At 33.0% G+C, this 24408-nt stretch overlaps 2 protein-coding genes across 2 annotated transcripts; both read left to right on the top strand.

Moving 5' to 3' along the window:
- Positions 1-434: 434 nt before the first annotated feature.
- Positions 435-2752, top strand: LOC132638386 (uncharacterized). The gene is made up of 2 exons (XM_060355289.1): positions 435-2181; positions 2296-2752. Exons 1-2 carry the CDS (start codon positions 1972-1974, stop codon positions 2665-2667), a joined length of 582 nt encoding a protein of 193 aa, XP_060211272.1. The 5' UTR covers positions 435-1971; the 3' UTR covers positions 2668-2752.
- Positions 2753-19736: 16984 nt separating this feature from the next.
- LOC132635891 (transcription factor KUA1-like) lies at positions 19737-23468 on the top strand. The gene is made up of 3 exons (XM_060352485.1): positions 19737-20223; positions 22281-22477; positions 22890-23468. The coding sequence occupies exons 1-3, from the start codon at positions 19911-19913 to the stop codon at positions 23247-23249; spliced, it is 870 nt and encodes a 289-aa protein (XP_060208468.1). The 5' UTR covers positions 19737-19910; the 3' UTR covers positions 23250-23468.
- Positions 23469-24408: the final 940 nt, after the last annotated feature.

Here is a 24408-nt window from a genome sequence, read left to right on the forward strand (position 1 = left end):
CACAAATCTCAACATCATTCTTGAGTCACTTAAACACTTATTTCCAACTAGAATTCGTAGCGACGACAACTAAAATACTAAGCGATAGTAATGCGATCTTCGACACATTATAAGACTCACATTCGTCCACACTACACATATACATATGTTAATGGTTCTTATTTATAAGGATTGCATTAAGTGCACCAAGTTCTCCAAATCAGTCCGCAACGCTTACTATATCAATTCAGGACATTAACTCTCATTTCCAACATAGAAGTCATCACAATAACCATTTCGACGCTAAGCGATATTAATGAGTTCTTTGCCAAACATTTGGGACCATGCACGGCCACACCCACATATATACATATAGATGGTTCTAATTTATTTCTTCGCTCTACGACAATCAAACATGCTACAAGGAATTTAATTCATCAATTTTGTCACAACACCCATTTACATAACCACACCCATACACACGGCTAGAACACCCATCACACAACCCACTTCCAACATGCTATATTTCATGATTTCCATCCATATTAACATACCACATTGTGCACAAAACATTCACAACTCATAAAGCAAGAGAAATTCTTACCTTTCTTCTTTACTCCACCATTAGGCTAGGGTTTGAAATCCACAAATTTGATGGCTTGCTCGCTCCAACGACACTTCCACGTTACTTAGGGACCTCTAATTAGTGGGTTTGTACCAAAGAATTAATTTTTGGAGAGGCAAAATTTGGACTTGAATTTCCATGGTCCAAGTCGTGAGCTAGAGGGAGTATTGCTCTCCAAGGTCTTGATTTTTCTCTCTCTCTAGTGTTGAAGTGGAAATGAGAAAAGATGACTTAAGGGTCATCTTTTAAGTCCCCAAAATATCTCTATTGCCTTTGGCCCACACAATGTGTTGGACCAATTAAAATTGGCCACACAATGTGTGGGACCTTTTTGTGGGCCACACGGCTACAAGGCCATTTTTGGGCAAGATTTTTAAATTCCAATTTTTCCTAAGTATTCATGCCATCAATTTCATATTCAACTTATGTCTCAAAATAAAATCAAAGGTCGAAAGTCCCGACTTCAAATCCCGGAATAGTCTTGGCCTTGAATTATCATAGTTAATCCGGGTTGTCCCAATGTATAAAAAATACGGGACGTAACAGTTACAACTAAGACACAACTAAGATACAACTTGCAAGTACAAGTTGTATTTATCACTTGGAGTCAAATGGTACAATATACACTTAGTTGTATAATCATTAATAATACATCCAAATTATAACTTGACAAATGGTTTATAACAATTTTGGTTTTTTTGCATTATTAATGCTCTCTGCCACAATTTACCCACATGGAACTTTGATGGTGTTTGGCTTATATAAAGATACCCCACTATGATAATGCCAAACGTGGAAGAATATCAGAGGTGACGTGTCTTTCTTACTTTAAATATCTTCAAACAGTGAGTAAATTAAGCTTTGTTAAGGCAAAATACATCAAAACACCCCTAAACTATATCCAAAATGTCAATATCACACCTAAACTATATGAGCGACCTATTACACACCTTAACATCTTAAAAGTGAATTAAATTACCCCTCCAGAGACCCAAACTCAGGCACGTATTTGTCCACATTTTTTAGCGCGTTGGAGCTGTAAAAAGGGCCATTATAATTTTAAAAAAAATGAAAAATCAATTAAACAATCCTAATTAATAATCCTAACGGTTAAGTTCAAATTTTCACCCACCCACATTTACCCATACCCGTCCTAAACATTTAGAACCCTAACTCCCCTAAATTGCTGAAGAACACGCCCAAATCGGAGCTCAACCCCAGTTGTTTTTGAATCAAAGGTAACTAAATTCAACTTTATTTAGCTTGTTCTACTATATAAGCTCAAGTATTGTTGTATTTCGCAGCTGTAAAAATCGCTCGGATTCACCTTTTTTTTTGTTGCGTTTGTATATAATCTTTCATTTCGTATGGAGCACTGCTTAATTTGTTTTTGTTTTCTCTTTTCTAGTAAAGATTGTTATACAATGGCTAAAATAGGCTTAAGTAAGTTTTGTAAGCAAGAGGATGATCATGAGTTGAAGGATGTGCGATGCAAACATGGATTTCTTTTGCCATTGTTGACTTCTTGGACCCCAAGGAACCCTAGTAGAAAATATTGGAGTTGTCCATATTATGGTGTAAGTGAAATTTATTTCAAAAATTGAACTTTGAAGAAGTGAATTTGCCTTTCAAATATTGAACTTTGAAGAGTTGAAAGACTGATTTTTTTTATTGATTTTATTACATTTTAGGGTGCTAGATCATGTGATTTTTATCTTTGGAAAGATGCTGACATTGATCCAAGATCCAAATTTGTTATTCCTAAATTGGTGGAAAGAATTGGTGAACTTAAAGCATCATTGGAGGCTTTTGGAAAAGATGATTACAAGTCTTCTCCGTCAACAAACTCCGTGGAAAGCAAAATTGATATGAACAACATAGAAATTCAACTAGAAAATTTTGGAGAAGACATTAAGAAGATGAAGGAAAAAGATAAGAACTGGAAGAGAAAGTTGGCTAAGTCCAAGAAAAGGGAGAAAGTTCTTTTGATTTCGTTATTATGTATTTGTATTGTAGTAGTAAGTTTTCTATTTCAAAAATCTTTTTTAGAGGTGTTTCAATGAAGTTTCCCTAAGCTCTTGTTGTAGTTTGGCATGTCGTTAGGGGTTATTTTGTAGTAGTAAGTTTTGGTGCTTTTGGCATATTGTTAGCGGGGTTGCACTTGTTAGTGTTGTAAACATCTTGTTAGTGTTGGCATTTTGTGGAATGAATTGGTAATGTTGTTGTTTTGCAATTCTTAGTCTTGTGCAATTGCTTTGCAAAATTAGTAAGTATAAGGCATAAAACAGTAACAAAATTTCATTTAACATTGAAAGAACTTTCATTAATTGAAGGCATAAAACATGAAAAGAAATAAAGAGACCTATTCTATAATTACGATCTCCGGTGCCTTCTTATTAACGAAGAAGCATATGCGCCCGCTGACCTCGCAAGCTTGAAATTCCAAAACATTTCCTCTTTGCAGTCCGTTGTCATCAACAAACGCCTTCCATCCTTGGAAAAGACGCTTATGTGCTCCCACTTTATATTGCATATAGTAGGCGTGAGCATTGTGAAGAACAATCCCTTCACGGTCATGGTTTGGAAGGAATTGGAAAGTATGGGAAGGAAATATGAAGTCATCCTTGTCAACGTATGATTTTGTTAACTTCTTCTCAAATGTTGTTAGGATGGTAGTCATTTTTGGTTTGAGGGGTTGCAATGAGAAGTAGTGAAAGAACTATGATTTAATAAGAATTGGGTGAAACATTAATCACCAACCACCTCACTTAAAGAAGCCAAAGGAAGTGGTCAAAAACTTGACCAGAAATGAATTCGGAAAATAGATTACAATGACTTCAAAAAGTGTACCAAGACTTGACCAAAATTGGACAAAATTAGTGCCATTCAACCCAACAATAAAGGCTAACAAAACTGCCAACAATAAAATCTAACAAAATTGCCATAAAGATACAAGGTTGGACATAAATTCAAAACTTATTAGACATTGCAAAACAGATTAGAACTAACGTTAAATGCAGTCACAACTGCCAATTCAAGTGCAGTCACAACTGCCCAAAACAAACTTAAATGCAGTCATATCTACCAAACCACTGAGAAATGTAATCCATTGGGTTCAACCTCTTGTGGTGAAGAGCAGCAATTGCATGAGGACATGGGATGCCTTTCAACATCCATGCTCTACAAGAACAAGTTTGTCTAGGTAGATCCACAACATGTCTAAAATGACCTTCAAGAACCTCATACCCTGTATCAGAATTCCATTCAATACTGCATTTCATAGACCTTGCAGTATGCTCTGTCAGAACTTTCAATGCCATTGGAGAAAAGTCATGAATCCAACTGTCACAAAACTCCCTCATCTGTCCTACTCTCTTCATCATTTTGACTCTTATTTCTTCAAGCATAGTTATTACAGTCTTGTGCCTTGCAGCCAGTATCCAAGAGTTGAAACATTCAGCCATATTGTTGTCTATAATGTCACACTTTGTGGTATATTTCATGTAAACCTTGCTCCACCTTTCAGGGTTGTAGTGCATCAACTTATCAAGACATTCTTCTCCCAAAAGTTTCATGTAGTCTAAGTTCTCATTCAGCTGAGACTCAAAAGTTGACTTTGCACACCTCCAGAAGCAATTCTTCCTCTCAAGGCCTCTGTATTTTTAGGACCAATAGGCTAAAACATGCCTAACACACATTCTATATTCAACATTGGGCAGCTGCTCTTTTGTGGCACTTTCAAGACCCTGTGAGGAATAAAAAACAGGCAATTAGTAAAGTAAAAGAACACTAGGGTAAAGAGTTATGAAATGGAGTGAATTCAACACTTAAATCTTACCTTATGCATATCTGTTATAACAACAATGTCTGTCCCATCTCCCAGCTGAAGATCTTCCTTTAAAATTCTAATAAACTAAGTCCAATTGTGTTTTTCTCAACCTCAACTACTGCCCAGGCTAGTGGCATCATCTGATTGTTTCCATCTTTACAAACAACAAGTAATTGACCTTTTGAGATTCCCTTTAAAAAGCAACCATCCAAACCAATGCACTTCCTACAACCAGCTAAGTATGACTTCTTCATTGCATCAAAACATATGTAGAATCCTCTAAACATTTTTTTTTCACCTTCAAATGTCTCATCACTAAGCCTAACTACACATGTACTACCTGGATTTGATCTTAACAACTCATCCCTATAATCTAAAATCCTCCCAAACTCCAAAACATGGTCACCCATCAACTCAGCTAAAACCTTGTTTCTTGCTCTTCTACACACAGTTCTACCAACATAAAGATCCAACTCCTTCTTAATGAGCTGCTGAAACTCAAAAATCCTAATGTTTGGTTGTTCCTTTATTCTCTCATTATAGTGACTAGATAAGAATTTGGTATTGCAAAGCTTGTTGCTATTGGTAGGGTCACACTTGTGAATTGGATTATAGTTCTTCACCACAAAGTTGTTAGTCCTAGAGTCAAGACTAGCAAATAAATTCCAAGGACAACCCTCTGCACACCTAACCCTTACCCTTGTAGGTTCATTAATACATTTTTCAATGGCAACATGCTCATGGACTGCATACTTGGTAACTGCAATTCCAAATTCATTAACACTTTCAAATTGGAGGCCTGTTTGCCACACTATTTTCTTGGAGGTTTTATCAAACACAACTCTGTTTGTCACCTTCCTTCTTTTTGCTTTTACTCTCTGTTCAACTACTCATCATCATCAAATATGTCATCTGGATCAGTCTCAAAACTGGAAGTTTCATCTGAGGGGTAATAAGGCTCATCACCAGCCAACTTACCTTCCATGGTATTTCTATTAGCACCTTCAGATTCATCATACCCCACATTTGGCCCTTTTGGTCCTGAACCTAACTTAACATGTTCAGGGACAGGAGCTCTTTCACCCTTCTTCCTTCTTTTTCTTTTTCCAGCTCTCTTTTCCTCCCTAAAACCCGTTAGCTCCTCATCTACATCACTCTCACTATATACTTCTCCTTCATCAAACAATCCATTTAGGTATGAATCTAAATCACTACCAGTTTCAGAAAAATCAAGGACAACCCTAGTTTGTGAAGATTCATTAGTAGTATGAGGGGCATAATTTGATTCAGCAGTGGTATGAGGGGCAGGAATAGATTCATTAGTAGTAGTAGGGGCAGGATTTGATGCAGCAGCAGTAGTGCTAGGGGCATGATTTGGTTCAGTGGTAATATTAGGGGCAGGATTTGATGCATCAGCAATAGTATTAGAAGGAAGATTTGATTCAGTATTGTCAACAGTTGGAGGAGTACAAGGGACAGAACTTGGACAGTTAGGTTGGAGAGGGGCAGTATTTTGAGTTGGTTCAAAAGGAGGTTCATTGAGTGGCTCTAAACCAGCATCAAAGGCATCAAAAGATGGAACACCACTACCCCCAATGTCTTGACCAGTCACTTTATCAAAAGAAACATCACTTTCCCTCTCCACATGGGTTACATATTCTAATAAGGCTGGGACCACTAGGGGCTCTTCAACCATGTGACACACAAAAGCCTCCAAAATATCCCCATCCCCCAAACATGCAGCAACTCGGGTTGTATCCCTATCACATTTGATTTCTACCAATACCACACTATCGACAAATTTAACATAAATGGTGCATTTACCAGGGTCATATCCTAATTCTTTCACACAATCAAGCAATTCAAAGTAACAAAACCTATCTAAATCCATACGTGTAAATTCAGCTACTTGTCCACCAACGTACGGATTTTTGCAGTCGTTAAATTCCCACCATGGTAAAATCGCAAAGTAATCAGTTCATAAGACATATTTCGACCTGAAAACAGTATAAATACTTCAATCTCATAGTCAATGAAATACACAACAACCAAATCGACATTTACATATTCAAGCATTTACCCAGTCATTTACACTGTAAATTTGTAGAAAAATTAAAGACGCAAAAAAACCCTAGTTCTAATCGCACAACACAGAAACAAAATGAGACAAGGGACTAACCTTTTAGTAACACAGTCGATGTTTGTCCTCCAAACGTCAACAAAAAAGCCAACTTTGAATCGTCCAAGTTCAAAAAATCACCAACACTTCGATTATAGGTTTAAGATGAAGAAAAACTAAAAAACTCTATGAAATCCGACAATATTGAGCAGGTAAACTAAAAAAATATATGATTTAGGACCAATATTGAACGATTTGTTGTTTGTGGTGTCCTTTGGTTTTCTTGAATTAGGATTTGGGCGTCTGATGTGGGTTTGGGTGATTTGAAACGGGTTTGGGGTGTTAAAATGGGTATGGGTGTTAAAAATGGGTTTGGGTATTAAAATGAGTTTATTATGTTAAATATATTATAATGACGTGATTATAAAATAAATCATTTCATTTAATACGTGGCTTCACCCAAGGGCGAGTGTCGCCCACACCATTCACTAATTGGGGGTTTTGGTCTGTGGAGGGGTAATTTAATTCACTTTTAAGAGTTAAGGTGTGTAATAGATCGCTCGTATAGTTTAGGTGTGATATCGACATTTTAGGTATAATTTAAGGGTGTTTTGATGTATTTTGCCCTTTAACATGATTAACATAACATGGGTTTCACCAATTTAAAAATTTATAGCTTAAAAAAGAATATGAAAGCAAGCAAAAGCAGTCGTAACAGAAAAGCTGGCCATTTTCATCATATCGCTTAGTGACACAAAAATAAGTACATCATTATACTGTGCTGGCCAACTGTGAAATTTCTAGTATGGCATGTGCTCTTAATTTGTTTTAATCATTATTTAATTTAGGATAAAGGTGCAAATATACCCCTTAACTTTGCGATTTAGAATTGATATACTTCTCATTACAAAAGTGGTGTATATATACCCCTGTCATTACAAAATAGTGCAAATATATCCGTGCCGTTGCAAAATGGAGCAAAATTACCCTTTTCACTGACGGGAGTTTTTTTAAAAATCATTTAGGTTATTTTTAATTTAAAAAAATGTCACGTAACTTTAAAAAAAGTCTACCTATTATTTTTAGTAGACATATTTTTCTAAAACCATGGTAATTTTTTTTTCTGGTGTGTCGGGTATGGTTCGTTTAAAAAAATATCTCCGTGACTTTAAACAAAATAAGTCTACCCATTTTTTCAAATGAACCAGACCCGATCCATTAGAAAAAAAAATTACTATGTGGCTTTAGAAAAGTATGTCTACTAAAAAAAATGGGTAGATTTTTTTTTAAAGTCACGTGGCATTTTTTTAATTAAAAAATAACCTAAATTATTTTTTTTAAAAAAACCCCGTCAGCGAAAAGGTTATATTTGCGCCATTTTGTAACGACAGGGATATATTTGCGCCATTTTGTAACGACAGGGGTATATATACACCACTTTTGTAACGAGGGTTATATTTACTCTAAATCGCAAAGTTAAGGCGTATATTTACATCTTTATGCTTTAAATTAATTCGTTTTGGTACATCAGGGATTGCTTCGATAGCTTTAAAAGGGTAATTAAAAGATCTGAACCCATTATTTTATCCCATGTTTTACACGCTTGCATGTCACTTGGTAATGCAACGAGCATTAAGGTTAAAAGACACACTAATAATTAGTATTTCGAATATCACACGTTGGATATAATCTAACTAGTCAACTTATTCACGCTTCGCGCGGTTAGAGATTAAAGAAATCACGAAACTGTTTACTTTTAAATTTAGTCTAGATATAAAAGATAAAATTTAATACTCTCAAAAACCTACACACACATACACATATATGAAAAAGCTCCACAACCAGAAGAATATATCTAAATAAAAGTCTCCCACTTTTGATAGTTTAAATTTGTTTGCGACATCAATTTCTGTTTAGATTATAATTCGAAAAGTCTCTAAATACACAACCACAAATACATAGTGCAATAATTAATATTTGCCCAATATGTTTTGCATTACCTTATTCTAAATAACACAAAGTCTTTAAATATACCTACTTAACTTTTCCTCTTGCACTATAGTTATTCCAATACACCTACTTACTTTTCCTATTCCACCGTAAAAGTTATGGTGTTTATTATTATAACGGAGTATTATTTACCGTTATTAATTATAAATATCATTTACTATAAGTAATTAATAATCCTATTTTTTATGAACATTAATTTTTGTATGTGCCTTATTTTAAAGAATTCAAAAGTCTTTAAACATAGCTATTCAAATTTTCCTCTTCCGCTATAATATATTTATTAGATACTAAAAAATTATTTTTGATCTTTTATGGCATCAAACTTTTTTTATTATCCCATAATTGCTTATTGATTACGTATTTTAAACTTTGTAAGCGCAAACAAAAATGTTTCTTACTTCTCTGCAATGAAGGAGAACAATTCCCTTTTTTTTTTTAAATAAAAATAAATGCAACATGTAGATAAGCACCTCTAAGTCTTAATATTGAACTGGGAAGCAACTTTTAAGACGTAACCAATATATAGTTTAGCTACTTCAAAACATATTCATATCTCTAAATGGTGAATTGGTATTTATGTAGTAATTATTTTTACTATAAAATCTCCATTGCATTCGATATGTGAGAAACTAAATAGGTGCATGAACTTATAGCTTCAAATCGAACAATCTTGATTAATGAAATGGAATGTAGTTTAAATAGCATATATCTTGCTTCCGTTTGACTTATATCTTGGATAATTTTTTATCTTCCATCAGATATGCTTCTTCAACATTTACCCAAAAAGATTCACAATATAATCAGAAAATAAAAAAAATACTAAAATCAGCAACTTTGTGTAAGATTTGACATTTGTTAGGTTGAAGTTCATGTGAGAAAAAAGTGTCTTACGAAGAATAAGTGATTTTAGACCGAATCAAATTGAGTCATTTTCTGAGTATGCTCTTTTCTCTCAATATTAATCACAAATTTATACATCAATTTCTTGGAGGTTAAGGACATGAAATTAAAGGAATTGAGAGTTATGAATATCATTAAGAATAAAAATTACGGAGATAAAGGTGTGAGTTATGAACTCTATAAGATAAAATAAACGGAAAGATTAGGATGAAAATTTAAAAAAAAATGAGAAAAAAGATACATAATTTTCCTACTCTATCAGACATGCCACATCACTTTTCTTACGACCACATCACATGAGTTGTGAAGTTTAGAACTGAAAAGACATCAGCACGAATATATTCATACTTACACCTAAAATAAAAAGCATGAAATCTACTTACACAGTGAATAGTAACAAATTACTAACATTTCCGATGATTTTTTTTTCATTACTAATATAATTTAAATGAAGTAATCCACAGAACTTTTTTTTTTCACATTATACCAACTCTAAATAGCTATTGTGTTATTCACTCAGTTCAATTATTTGTCATTCTTATCAAAGAGCTTAAATTAGTTTTTCATATGGAAAGAAGAAAAGAAGTTAAAAGTACAACTTAGAAAAATAATTGTGTAAACTCTGCATTTTTTCCTCCTATGTTTTCCGTTGGTCAACAATCAAATAAAGTGCTCTATACTTCTTCACTCCTCTAGGGAAGGTGGAAAAGGGATGAAAAGGAAAAAAAATAAATCAAACCCAATCCATTAATTCCGTAGGTAAATGATGCATGAATTTTGCATCCTTCTTCCTTCTTGCCTTCATATCTCTGTTTCCTAGAATCTGCAGTAGATTTTTCAGTATTGTTTAACATCCGACTGTCACAACTTGAACTATATCACCCAGTGCTAATATATTCCTAATATTATTAGTGCTATCACTCCTTCTTCCTTTTTTCTTTCCTCCCTATCTTCTTCCTCACACCACCATTAGCATTATATAGAAGAGAATAGTTCTAAATATTTGGGAGTGGTGCCATATTTTTTTGTAGCGAAATTTGTTTGATTGGCTTAATCCTGTTGAATGACTTATATAGTAGACGATGACATTTCATTTTTTCCCAATTAAATTATGGATCATTTACATTATAATGAATATCACATTTATTATATATTGAATTCAATCAAATAAGTATCGCATTCATCCACGTTCTTTATCCATTTAATTCATTTAGCAGGTCAAAAAAAAAAAAGTAGGTTGACTAATGACTTTTGGGATTACTAATGGAAGATAAATGGGTTGTTCTTATTTTTCCATTGGTTAACAAAGTTAAAGAAAAGACTTTTCAGTTTTTTTTCTTTTGAAACATAGCACGTTTATTATAATTAAATGAGAAGGTCACAAAGATCATCATTGGTTATTGCTACGTGGGCTAATTAAGTGATATATTTATTTTGTGAGAATTTGTTTAATCTATTTAGTTAATAGATTATGCATAAAAATGAATTAAAAAAGTTAAAAAAATGAGAAAAAAGATAAATATGAATGATGGTCATAGAGAGGTGTCACATCGCCTTGTCTATGCCTAGCTTTATTATATATATAGATTTGTATCAACTCTACAAATCCTCCGCCCTCTCCCCATACCCTATAGGATAAGGATTTGCTTGCCGTTTTTAAACCAAATCAATGGATACATGACATGTTGAACATACATTAATTACACTTATAGCCTGTTTGGCCAAACTTATTTTTTCCCTAAAAGTACTTATTTTTTCAATAAGTGCTTATTTGAAAAAAAGTGAGGTGTTTGACCAAGCTTTTGGGAGAAAATAAGTGCTTCTATGGAGTAGCAAAATCAGTTTTTCAGAAGCTAAAAAAATAGCTTTTGCTCAAAAGCACTTTTTTTGAAAAGTACTTTTGAGAAAAATACACATAGAAACACTATTTAAAAGCTTGACCAAACACTAATTATTGCTCAAAAATGTCTTTTAAATTAATTGGCCAAACACAAACTGTTTTTAGCCAAAAGTACTTTTTTGAAAAGTTCTTTTAAAAAAAATACTTTTTAAAATAAGCTGATTTTATAAGCTTGGCCAAACAGGCTATTAATTATGATTAACTAATGTATGTATTCACTTCATAAATCACTTAATCATGGTAACATGATTTGATTTGGTACAAACACAGGTGGATGGGGCTCCTCTCCAATTTCACTCTCTCCATTTTCCCCAAGTTTCTACTTAGATGAGAGACACGTGTCATAGTTAAGAATTAAAGGTTAGGATTTAATTCGTCCAAACAAAATCTTAATCATAGTTAGAATAATAATTATTTTCTTTATTTATTCTAAAAAAAATTGGCAATCCCACAATTCTAACAAAAATATTATCTTATTCATAAATATATATTTAATTTTTTCTCACTTTTCCTTCTTTATTACGAGTTCCTTTTTTTCTTAATTACACGTATCATGAATATCTACATTTGGTCAAATTGTGTAATAACTCATTTATAATTACATTTTTTTCGTAGGACGTTTAAGACATGGCAGCACTTATGATTCTTATTCTATTCATTTTTATAGCAATTTTATTGCTAAAAATTATCTGTAACTATGAGTTATATCAAAAATAAAGAAAATTAACATCATACAGATTCTTTTTAATTTAAAATTAAAATATTAAATGTTGATTTAATTTGATCTTACTGTTCCCACTTCCCACTAAACGAATGATGCCTATTTCTCTTATATTTGATAGGAATGTAAAGATGAATTAGGGAAAAGAATATAGAAATTGTAGATTAGTACCTGTACAAAAATAAAAAAAAAACCTGTTAAAAAAAAAGGAACTCGTAATAAAGAAGGAAAAGTGAGAAAAAAATTAAATATATGTATGAATCAAATAAATATTTTAGCTTAAATTGTGGGATTGCCAATTTTTTTTAGAGTAAATAAAGGAAATAATTATTATTCTAACCATGATTAAGATTTTGCTTTGTACAATTAAATCCTAACCTTTAGCTCTTAACTATGACATGTGTCTCTCATCTAAGTAGAAACTTGGGGAAAATGGAGAGAGTGGAAATGGAGAGGAGCTCCATCCAACATAGGTGTAGAGACGGAGCCAAGATTTTTAGTTTATAGGTTCTGAATCACAATTGTTTTTATTTACTAGATTCTGCATAGATTATCTACACATATTAAATGAATTTTTAATACAAATACATGATTTGAGCCTAAGCAACTGGGTCTTGCCACCCATAACACAATGTTGGCTCCTCTTGAGGGTATGGGTGGCATGGGTCCCGAGGGGTTCAATCAGGTGCATTTTAGAACGCTTGAACCTAAACTAGAAACTTGGAAAGTTAAGATTTGACCAAAGTCAAATATAAAACTAAAAAGGTTCAAATTCGTGATTTGGAGGTTCCTATAGGTTTGTATAACAATTTTGGACTTGTATGTATGTTTGGATTGTAACCACAGGGTTCAGGTGAGTTTCGAATGCAAAAATATCACTTCAGTTGCACTAGATATTTCTTTGGTGTAGCATTTTTGGCCTTCACGAGGCTGTTGGAGGTCCGTGGTCGGAGAGTTGGTTGGTCCAAGTATGCGGTCCCATGAGGGAGGTCACGGTCGTGTGGTCCTTCCTGGATTGTACTTTATGATCGCGAGGGGCCCCATCACATTTGTCAAGGAAATACAGTGTTTTAAATTTCAGATCGGGGTGCATTTGTTCAAAACACATTTAGGAGTTAGAGAATCAGTTTTGGGGAGACCCAAAGAGTGATTTTCATCTTGGATTATTGGATCAGTGATTTTCACTTGATTTTGAGTTATTAACATGCATGATTTTCCATTAATTTAACGCCTTGTTTTGCGAACTTGATTTGAAAGTATTGGGGTTTTTTTACTAAGGCTTACGAGATGATTAATTATGAAATCGAAAAGTTGAATCAATTTCGACAGATTTAGAAATTGATTACAAATTCGAACTGGTGGTTGTATGAGCATCGAGAAATGGTATCAAAGTTACGATTTTGACCCCGGGGCTTGATTTGACTTTTTGTTGACTTTTTAGTTCGGCCATTTATATTGCAATATTGGTAACGTTAGACTCGTTTAATTCTGTAGAGTGCACTTTTGAATAGATTAGGATTATTCAGTCTCTAAGAAAAGGCAAGATCATTTGGGGTGTTTAGCTTTCTCTTCGGTTTGAGGTAAGTTAAGATTTTGACTTTGATGGGGAGTTTCCCTAATTAGATGATAAATGAAGTGATCTCAGATTAAAGGGCGTATAGGTGAGGTGACAAGTTCTTATGCAACCATCGGGTGACATGTTAGGGTTAATTATCTATTATGCCTTATTTAATTGATGACTAATTGATTGATTAACTGAGTACAATTTCATGCTAGAAAGGATATCATGGCTGATATTTCTATGTCAATCATATTTTGAGTTATGCTTATGTAGATTACGTGTTTAGCTGATAATCATGCTTTATTGATATGCCATACACTTGCATATGTGATTTTGATTTTATTATTATATGCTTGTGATCATCTGTGTTGGGTATATGTTAGGCACATTGATATCTCTTGTGCTAAGTGTTGATATGTACGTGGAGATCATATATATTGTACGTGGAGATTATCCATGAGGTGTATGATTACGTGTGAGCAACGTGGTTGTCCCACATACGTCAGTATTCCTGGTTCCCCCGGCTGAGTCAGTATGCAGGCAGGTTGTGTTAAATTGTGTTGATAGAGTCAGTATTGCATCGTTGATCCATTGACTGCTATTTGTGTATATTACTTGTTGTATATGTGCTTAACTACTAAGCTGGCTTGGTAGAGTACTTGTACTATTGATTATCCTTTAACTGTTGAGACTATATAAATTGTACAGGTTGAAAGCAAGTATTTCTAATTAAAGGTCAACCCCTGCAACTACCTTGTTGGGTTTGGTCAATGATACTTGCTGAGTATCGATTGATAATTATACTCATACTACATTTATTTATTTATTTATTTATTTGCAGATGCAGATATTTTGGCACTAGCAGAGTCTGAGGCCATGTTTAGAGATTTGTACTCGAAGAATCAAGATGAGCAGCTTGACTGATGCACATCACTAGATTCCTTCTCTACCTTTATCTTCCCGTCTTTTCTCTTCAGACAATGTACTTTTTTTTTTTTGATGACATGGGAACCCGCAGCCGCTACTCTTTGGGTGTGCATAGGGTAAACCCAGCTCTTGTGCAATAGCTCGCAAACAACACATGAGAGATAACCCGCACTAGGCAAGCCCCGTGCGACGAGCTCGGCCCAGAAGGCAAATCCCCTGCTGTCGTAGACAATGTATTTATAATGATAATTGTATTTCTTCATGATCTCATATCGTCAGATTTTGGGGGTTTATGTATTACTTTTGCACTTATGATATTCAAGACATGTTATGACTTATTAATGAAAATTGGTTAAAACTGGAATTGTTAAGCCTACCAGGTTGGAGTGTCGGTGCCATAACGACTTCGTGACAATTATCAATGGGTGCATACATATAAGTTTATTCGCTTTGTTTTTTTCTTTTTTTATATTTTCCAGGGGAAAAAATTAAGTACGGCAAAGAAATTAGGTGAGCAATATTCTCGTATGGCGGTAATAATCATTTCAATGTACTTAAGTTGTCCTACTAAATTTGTTATATTTTGTTGTTTTGTGCCATGCTCTTAATTAATTGGTCTTGCTATCCAAAGAGTTCCATATATGTACATTAACTGAGAGTTTTATGCTTAATTAATGATAATCATATAATAGAATGGACAGATCTACCTACCAAAAAGATATATTAAAAGAAAATGATAATGTTCATCGGAAGAAATATATGAATATCGTATTACTAAAAGATTCAGATTTTGACTATTCATACTGGATTTTTATTTCTAATATTATAAGGTGGTACTAAAATAATCAAGTTTGATAATGAAAGGTGGTAAGTGGTGACGCTACACTTCACAAAGATTATTGATTGGAAGGGTGCGTAATAACAACCAAAGTCACTTTTTTCCAAGCCTCCAACTAAATTACGCTGGTTGATCAACATCTCATCAACATTAGAAAATTTACCATCCACAGCAGCATTTCCCATTTATTTTTATAATATAGAATTTGTTTAGACAAACATTTACTAGCACATCCTTTAAATATTTTTGAGAGGCCAAGTATCTCAAGTTCTTAATCCATTTTAGTGGTGCTAATGAGTCAGTGGGACCATTTACGAAGCAGAGGGTTGAGATCTTGTAACTTTCAATTGAAAATACTGAAAAGGACCTAAAATGTCCGAACTATCGAATTTGGAACCAAAATGTATCTGTATATTTATCGGGTTAAAAATATCCTCATCCTCAACCTTTTGACTCATATGCCCTTATTTCTAACGGTCCTATTTAAAAATATAATTAAAAAATTAATTTATTACGTGGCAGGATTCTATAGGCTAATTTAAAATAAACCTAATTAATTAAAATCCCAACCCAAAGCCCGGATCCACCTAAAACCCATACCCGCCCCACCTAAATGCCTCATTAAACTAAAATGAATTGTCAATAATCTTCCTTGTTCTTCATCTTCCTCATACTGTTTATCATCTTCATCACCAATTTATTGAATTAATCTCATCAAACGGAAAATTCCAAGAACCAAAAAAAAAAAAAAAAAGTACAAAGAAACCCATATCCGTAAAAAGCAGAACGATGAAACTCATAACCAAAAAATTAGACTAGAACAACAGTACCGATTTACTTTAAAACTTCACTCCGCTGATGCATCGCAAATCCATCCGTGTTATTAGCAGTAAAATCTCTACCCTTTGTATTCTCCATCAAATGTCAATAATTTAAGCAAATTTAAATAAGAAATAACATACATTAAACAAAAATACTCCTTGTTTAAACTCATGAAATCTCCATAAAATTCAGACGTCCATTGATGACCATAGAGCTCAATTTGAAAATATGATTTCGAGATTTAAACCTGGTCGTTGGAATTTGGTTCTTAAGCTCAAGTGTGATTGAGCATACTTGGAAGAAAAAAAACTCCATTGAAGAAGTGAACTAAAGTAGCCATTGAAGGAGTTTTTCGAAGCTTGCCTCGGAATTTCAAGATTTGTGAATTTGGGTGTTAAAATCAGTTGGGTGATAATATTTTTTTAAATTGGCAGCATGAATAATCATATAATTGGAGCTTAGAACCTGAGTAAAAAAGTTGAAAACTCCGTGAAAGCCACTAATGAAGCTTGAAGCTTCAAGTTAGTAGAAGAACCGATGTTATGTTAAAAGAAGATGGATTGGATCTTCGACATGGTGGTGGTAGAGATTTTTTCAGACGGATCGGGTCAAAATACGGGTCATGGGTGGATTTTTTTTAAATTTGGGAAGGGTTTAAATTTGAGCCAATCAGATTAGGCCACGTCATAGAAAATTATTTATTAGTATTTTATTTTAAGGGGACAGTTAGATAAGGGAATTTACGAGCCAAAAGGTTGACGGCGAGGGCATTTTTAGCCCGATAGTAAACGGAGGGCTTTTTGTACCAAATCCGATAGTTCAAGGGCATTTTAGGACCTTTTCCATTGAAAATAACAACGAAATGGAAAATAGTATTCCCCGTCTCAATTTATGTAAATTTAAAAATGAAAGAAAAATTTCTGAAATTTGTGATCTAAAATAAATTATAAATATTTGTATGTTTATAAAAAATGAGAATTTTAAAGTCAAACTGCTATCAAACATTGAAAGACGTCATTTTCTTGGAATAGACTAAACATTTTCTTGGAATATACTAAAAAAAAAAGAAGAGTGGCATATAGATTGAAACACAAGTATAGTTTTTCCATATGAAACTAAGATATTCCATGCTCCACTGAATTGTCCAAATGTCAGACACTTGCTCCTTTCATCTCTAAGTTATCTCTCTTCCCAACCACCTTTCTTAATCCATGCATGACCTAAACGTGCTCAAACGTTAATCAATGTAGTTTGTTGAACCCTCTCTAGAAGCCTTCCAAGCTTTATTCAAGAAAAGATATGGTTTTGATACCTTGTATCTCTTTAAGTATATCCTACGCTTGAAAGTTCATGCGCCACCCCTCAACCCCCCACCCCCAACCCCCCTCACCCCTCCCCGCAACAAAAATCTTTTTTCTTTTCTTTAAGAATTTGAATTTTATATACTGAAACCGACAATATAATCTATTATAGCCAGAAGCGGATCCAGGATTTAAATGTGGCGGGTGCCACAATTTTCTTCAATGTTCATCTTGTTAAGAACGTGTATTTGGGTCGGGTCCATCTCTTTTTAGTTTATTCGGGTCAACTTAATAGGCCTTTTTTTATTTACAAATATGAAAATTACATCTCAAAAATCAAGAAACGAACATAATTAGCATCTTAAACAAGGAATCACACCCATTAACACCCAATAACAACAAGGCAAAATCAACATTTTCACCAGGGGACTTGCATCTTTTATATATATTAAAAAATGAACTTGCACAAGTAAAATAACATCTTCAATAAGGGAATTACACTAATCAAAATAAGATAAATAATAGAAAAACTCTTCAATAGGTAATTACACCCCATAAGTAAATGTAGAATTAGATAAACTACAAGTTCTCAAAAATAAATTATAAATTTCATGTTTTTTCTAAGCAATGCTTATGAAATTTCCATCACAATTTAAGTAGTAAAGTGATTTAAATTGAATTTAACAATTATAGAATAGCACAAATTTTTATAATACACTCCCTCTGTGGCTCTGTCTATTTTTATTTGTCCGCTCTACTAAAAATATATGTCCACTTTTACTTGTAAGTTGTATATAGTATAGTTTGAAAAACCAAGACATAATTTACCATTTTATACCTGTTTACCCTTATTATTAAGTACTCCAATTCATTTCTTATTTTATTTATTGCTTATTAAGAGTGTCCCAAGTAAAATATAGGCAAGTAAACATGGACGGAGGGAGTAATAAACAAAAGAAATTATAAAAAAAAAAATTGAATTTTGATCTCAATCCAAAATTCCCATTGAGACCCAAGTTTTTTGATTTAAATACTCTCAGATTTGAGATTAAGAGAAATGCTTAATTTAAGAGATTTTGAAGTTTCTATTTGTGTGTTCTCGCTAGAGATCACAGATAAAATAATAGAATAGAGGAAAGACAATATAAATTATAAAAAGAAGAAAATTGGGAGAGCCGAAAAGGGAATTACTGGTACAAAGGAACTAGAAAGCACAAAGAAAAATGGGAGTCCGAGAATGTTCAAGATAGATTTAAACTTGTGTCTACCAGCCATGACACATTTGTCTAATTTGGGACTGGGGAGTGGCAGGATCAAATATTTAACCTAGTTTAAGCAAATTGCAACATAGGTATATAAAAAATTTATCAATCTAGGGAGTACCATGCCACTCCCACCCTAAAGGGTGGATCCGCCCCCAATTATAGCATGTCTGTTATTCCCTCCATCCACTTTTACTTGTCCAGTTTGAAAAACTTAGAGATAATTTATCATTTTATATCTATTTTACCCTTATTATTAAGTAAGAGTAATTATTACTTCCAAGATGACTTATAATAATTAGGAGTAATATAGTAAAATTATCATTGTATTTATTACTTTTTAATGGGTGTGCCAAGTCAAAATAGACAAGTAAATATGAACGGAGGGAGTATTAATTTTATCAAGTTATCAATTACTAATGTTTATCATTAATATTTACTTGTAATTACTTTATACTTGACCAAATTACATAGATAACCTTTACCCAGTTGGTACATCTAAATTAAACACTTTAAGTACATGGTGCTCATGATCTTTTTTTTTTTTTTTTTTGCAAATTCACTAGGCGGGGGTGCCTAGGGGCTAGGACTAGTTTTTTTATTTATATAATAATAATAGCGAAATGCAAAGGAAAAGTATAGGGGGCTAGACCTTATCTTACTAATTCTATTAAGGCGTAAAACTTGAAACTTGAAAATCATCCCTTCCCGATATTTACTTTTTTAAACCCGAATTTTATTTCAAACTTCATTAAAAAGCGGTAGCGCAAAACCTCTTTGCTATTTCGTATAGTACCTATGTCTCATAAAATAACCCTAGTAAAAGTTGTACTAACTAATAGTAGTAACTATGGTAGATGCCCATTATGTATAGTACTAATACTATAGTCTATAGATAAACAAACTTTTATCCTTGACCATAGAGAGACCAACAATAAAAAAGAGGGTCAACAATTCATTAATCAAAACCATGGCGGAAAATATCCAATAAATTAAGAATAGTTCGTTTAAATACTCTATTTATGATTCAAACTTTAGCCCCCATGTGCACCAAATATTTTCATATACAAATTAATTAGCTCTGTCCTCTCTCCTTTTGAGCTTTCATATTTGTTAATGGGGAGGAAATGCTCACACTGTGGCATAACAGGTCACAATTCAAGAACCTGTAAAACTCATAAAACAAAAAATGATGAAAAAAGTATTGGTATGAAACTTTTTGGAGTGAAGCTTGAAATACCTCCTCCTTCCATGAAAAAGAGTTTTAGTGTTGGTTGCCTTCCGAATTCATCTAAAATTTCATCGTCAACAGATGGAATTATGGCATCTAATTATTGTGACATGTTTACTGAAGAAAAGCAGGATTACAAAGTGTCAAATGTCTATCTTTCTGATGTATTGGTTGGAAGAACTTCATATAAGAAAAAGGGTTAGTATTCTAATTACTATCGTGATTTTTTTTTTCGATTTCTCTTTATTTCAAAGTGTAAGTTATGTTAGATGCTGCTTGCTTTGATATCTTTTGCAAGATTCGATCTTTTACAAAATATCAGTTTCAACTTAATTTCAAAAAAGCTTTTATGATTTGGGTCTCTCTCTCGATGTACACGCAGGAGGACACTAATTAGGTTAGAATGTAGTTGAGTGTTGTCCTACTTATCTGTTTATACTAGTAATCGTAATATTATTCTTGTAGTTTTTTGTCCTTCAATTTCTGTTACTATTTGTTGTTTCTTATACTTCGATTATAGTAATATTTTGCGGTAGTTAAGACTCTTTTTTTTCAGTTAGCTTTTTCATGTTTTTTTATAGTATCTTGTCATGACTTTTTATACTTTGAATTGCCTGTTTTTGTGCCGAGGGTCTACCAGAAATAGTCTCTCTATTTCTCAAGGTAAATGTAAGGTTTGCGTATACTCTAGCCTCTCAAAACCTCTCGTTGTGGGATTTCACTGGTATGTTGTTGTATAACGTGTCCTATGAAAATCTAGAAAAGATTTGTTTTGTAAGGACTCTTTTTCCGTTCTTTCTTTTTCCCTTATCTTCTTTTTGGAGGAAAATATGGGTTAAATTTTTGTGAGAAATTTCTTTTCTATAATTACTTGATCTTTTTTTCGTTAGGTCCAATAAATTTGATATAATTGCTAGAATTTCTGTTTTATTATAAGAAAATTTATCAGTAAAATGTCAAAGAAATTGCAATCTGGAAGTATAGATCTGAAAATAGCAATTTCTTAATCTTTCTTCCGATTAAAGAGAAGAAAAGAAGTTAATTTTGTATTTTAATTTTGTATTCCGATTCATATTGTCGTTAGTTAGAGTTGAAACTTGGTTATGTGACATTCTGGCTTCTCTAGTTGAAGTTTATATCAACAGAACTAGTATACCACTAATGGTAGAATGATAATATTCAAACCTGCTTTAAATAACGTTTTGCTTGAGCGGAGGGTTCATTACAAGAAAGAAGACATTTGCCAACAAAAATATTTTTATTGTCATAGATATACTATTGTTGCAAAAATTACTTTTCACAACAACATTTTTTTTGTTGTTGTATAAACTTTTCCCATCGGCTGTTATTGCAACGACGTGCAACAACTTTTTTGTTGTTGCCAAAAGTACTTTTTGCAATAACAGTCAATACTATGACAACAAAATTAAATTATTTGGCAACAAAAGAAAATATTTTTAAAAGATTCATCATCTATGCCAACAGTAAAATTAAGTTGTTGTCAAATATTGAATTTTGCCAACCATATTATTTTTGTTGCCAAAATCGTTATTGTCATTTCTGTACTCTCTTGTAGTGGTTTATTAAAAACAAGCTTTTTTGCCCCATCAAAGGTAAAGATAAGATTTACATACATCCACCTCCCCTGAACCTCACTTATGAGGGCATGTCGTTGTTATTATGTGTAAATTATATTAAAATCAACACAAAGGAATTACCATCAAATCACACGTGATAAATTAATTGCTATTTGTTTTTTAAATTGCCAAACGACCTCAGTGGGAGTTGCGGCTCCTCAAAGAGAACATAAAAAACGAATGTTATGTGCGCAATTATCTCCAATGTTATAGGACTATACTCATGAGTAAAGTCAAGAGTTTAATCTTTGAAATTAGGATTTAAGTTATATATATTGATAATATGAATTATTTTTTTTATATTATCACTATAATTTAATTTATAATAGAATATTAGTTACAACTTACAACTTAGAAGTACCAAGTTTATTAGATCACCAAAATAATGCTTATCATAGAACTTAGTTGTAATAATTTATAAGTAAATTGATTGTGTAAATATTTTTTGTATTGTCCATGTATACTACCTGAATTTTCTTTAAACAATATCAAGTTCCATTCATTCTTACTATCAAAACTATGGTTGAATTATTCTAACTTTATTCGGTTCGTTTACTTTTACTAGTTTATATATATTCAACATTTTTCAAATAAGAGATTTTGTGGAAATTTCCATAGGAGTTCCATGGACAGAGGAAGAACACGGGATATTTCTAGTTGGATTGGAAAAACTTGGTAAAGGAGACTGGAGGGGCATTTCTAGGAACTTTGTCACCACAAGGACACCAACCCAAGTCGCAAGTCATGCCCAAAAGTATTTTCTTCGCCAAAATTCCCTCAATAGAAAGAGGCGTAGACGTAGTCTCTTTGACAAGGTAACATCCCTCAAAATTTATTGGTAAAACTGTGCAAAAATGATTATCAAAACGTCTGGTGGGATGATTAAAATTTCTTCATCTTTAATCAGAGTTTTTGGATTCAAATTTTCAAACAAGAATTTCTTGATAGGAAGTGCTTCAGTACCCTTACCCGTCTTATCCGATACGAAATCGGATTAGTCGGGCCAATAGATTTCAAATCAATATATACTTGGTGGCTAAAGAAAACTCTAAGTTTGAATACCCTACGGCCTACACCTTTCAACAGTTTCATTTTCAGATTTTATAAATTTAAAAGCTCTAATTTTCCAATCTATAATTTCCTAAATTCTTTCACTTTTTGCTTGTTTTTTAAAATTCAGCTAGTTGCTTCTTTTTCACTCATTTATAATAACCTAATATTGATCAGGTTGGGATGGATAAATCAACTATCTTACTGTTTGATAAAAGGGTTGTCAAGACAAATGGAGCCACATCCATTTCATGTGAGAAGACACCAGATGATGAAACAAATATTTCCATGATAAATTTCAGTACTACTTCATCAAACAAAGATTCAAAGTCCAGCAGTCAACAATATTCCAATATGCCAGCTACATTAGTTGATCTTTCATTTATTAATTCAAGTACTTTTACAAGTGATCCTATTTCAATTCAAGATCCACCAAAGCCAGACTTAGAGCTCACACTTGCTGCTCCAAGGCCACTCAATATTCAAAGAAGAAAACCAGGTGGACTTCTTGCTGGAAGTACAATTACTGTCGTTTGAGTAAAATATAAGTGCTGCTCATATTTCATGTAAACCAAATGAAACAACATATTAGTGCGTATAACGTATTAATTAGGAAATTAATTAATTAGTAGAGAATAGAGATGTCTATAAAAATATTACAATCTGATATGGCTGATATGTAACCTCATAAATGTATGCCCTACCAGCATCACCCTTGCCCCCCCCCCCCCCCCCGGGTAAAATCCCCCACAAGCTTACCACAGATACATTTTTCAATTCTTTTAAGATTTTAAATGTTCCATAAATGATAAAATATATGAATTAAGTTCCACAAGTTGCGAGCAAACAAATTCTAATGATTTGTCAAAGGCTGTTTTACTACTTCTCATGTCATATCATATCCTACTAAGTATAATATCACTAACTACAGTATTTTAATTAGATGTCGACATTTTTTTAGTAGATTAAACTTGTGACAAATTTCTAACCATTGTTCGAGTATTTTCTTCTCTAGGCATGTTTGTCCGCCATTATTAGTAAGGCTCTTACATAGTGATAATGTTCCTTACATCAAAATGAAAAATTTACATCTTAGGACTTGAGCAACTTCTTCCTAAAATTAAACTTGGGATGTGTAACAAAACACATCGAGAATCTCGCATTTGATTTTAGTGCAACTAAGTGTGTGTGCAATCCTTGAAATCGTCCAAGCATTTGAACTGAAAACTCCATGTTGGCACGTACTTTATGAAGCAATATAACTTCAGAATAATATACTGATTGATTGTGGTCAAATTAGAGTCCTGTAGTCTAGTGTCTCTGTTGGAGGAGTGGATTGGAAGTCCCGCTAATATTAAAAATGCAATTGAATGCGATTTCATTGGCAATTTTCTATCAGGGGATGAATTGTCTGTTTCACTTAATTTTTAGATGTTTTATATAACATTTAGTCAGCTCACACAACTTTGAAGTCGGCTCAAATTTTTTTCCAGTAAGAGCAACTTTTGGAGATGTTCAAATCCTTTTCCAAGTAAATACCTAGTTTAAGACTGAAATAAACCTTGACTCACTTGTTATAAGGTTTGAAAGCAGCGTATATGAAACTTATGAAACTCAAATTATGCAAATCAGCTCAAGCAAACATTGAGAACAAAATTAAAAAAATCCCTTTTTGAGTATTTGCATATCGTTGCAT

The sequence above is a fragment of the Lycium barbarum genome, chromosome 4, assembly GCF_019175385.1.
Source record: "Lycium barbarum isolate Lr01 chromosome 4, ASM1917538v2, whole genome shotgun sequence".
NCBI lineage: Eukaryota > Viridiplantae > Streptophyta > Magnoliopsida > Solanales > Solanaceae > Lycium > Lycium barbarum.

Coding starts and splice junctions, on each gene's coding strand:
- LOC132635891 (XM_060352485.1), top strand. CDS start 19,911: ATGGGGAGGAAATGCTCACACTGTGGCATAACAGGTCACAATTCAAGA. Junction 20,224..22,280: donor AACTTCATATAAGAAAAAGG/GTTAGTATTCTA, acceptor AAATTTCCATAG/GAGTTCCATGGACAGAGGAA. Junction 22,478..22,889: donor GACGTAGTCTCTTTGACAAG/GTAACATCCCTC, acceptor AATATTGATCAG/GTTGGGATGGATAAATCAAC.
- LOC132638386 (XM_060355289.1), top strand. CDS start 1,972: ATGGAGCACTGCTTAATTTGTTTTTGTTTTCTCTTTTCTAGTAAAGAT. Junction 2,182..2,295: donor GGAGTTGTCCATATTATGGT/GTAAGTGAAATT, acceptor ATTACATTTTAG/GGTGCTAGATCATGTGATTT.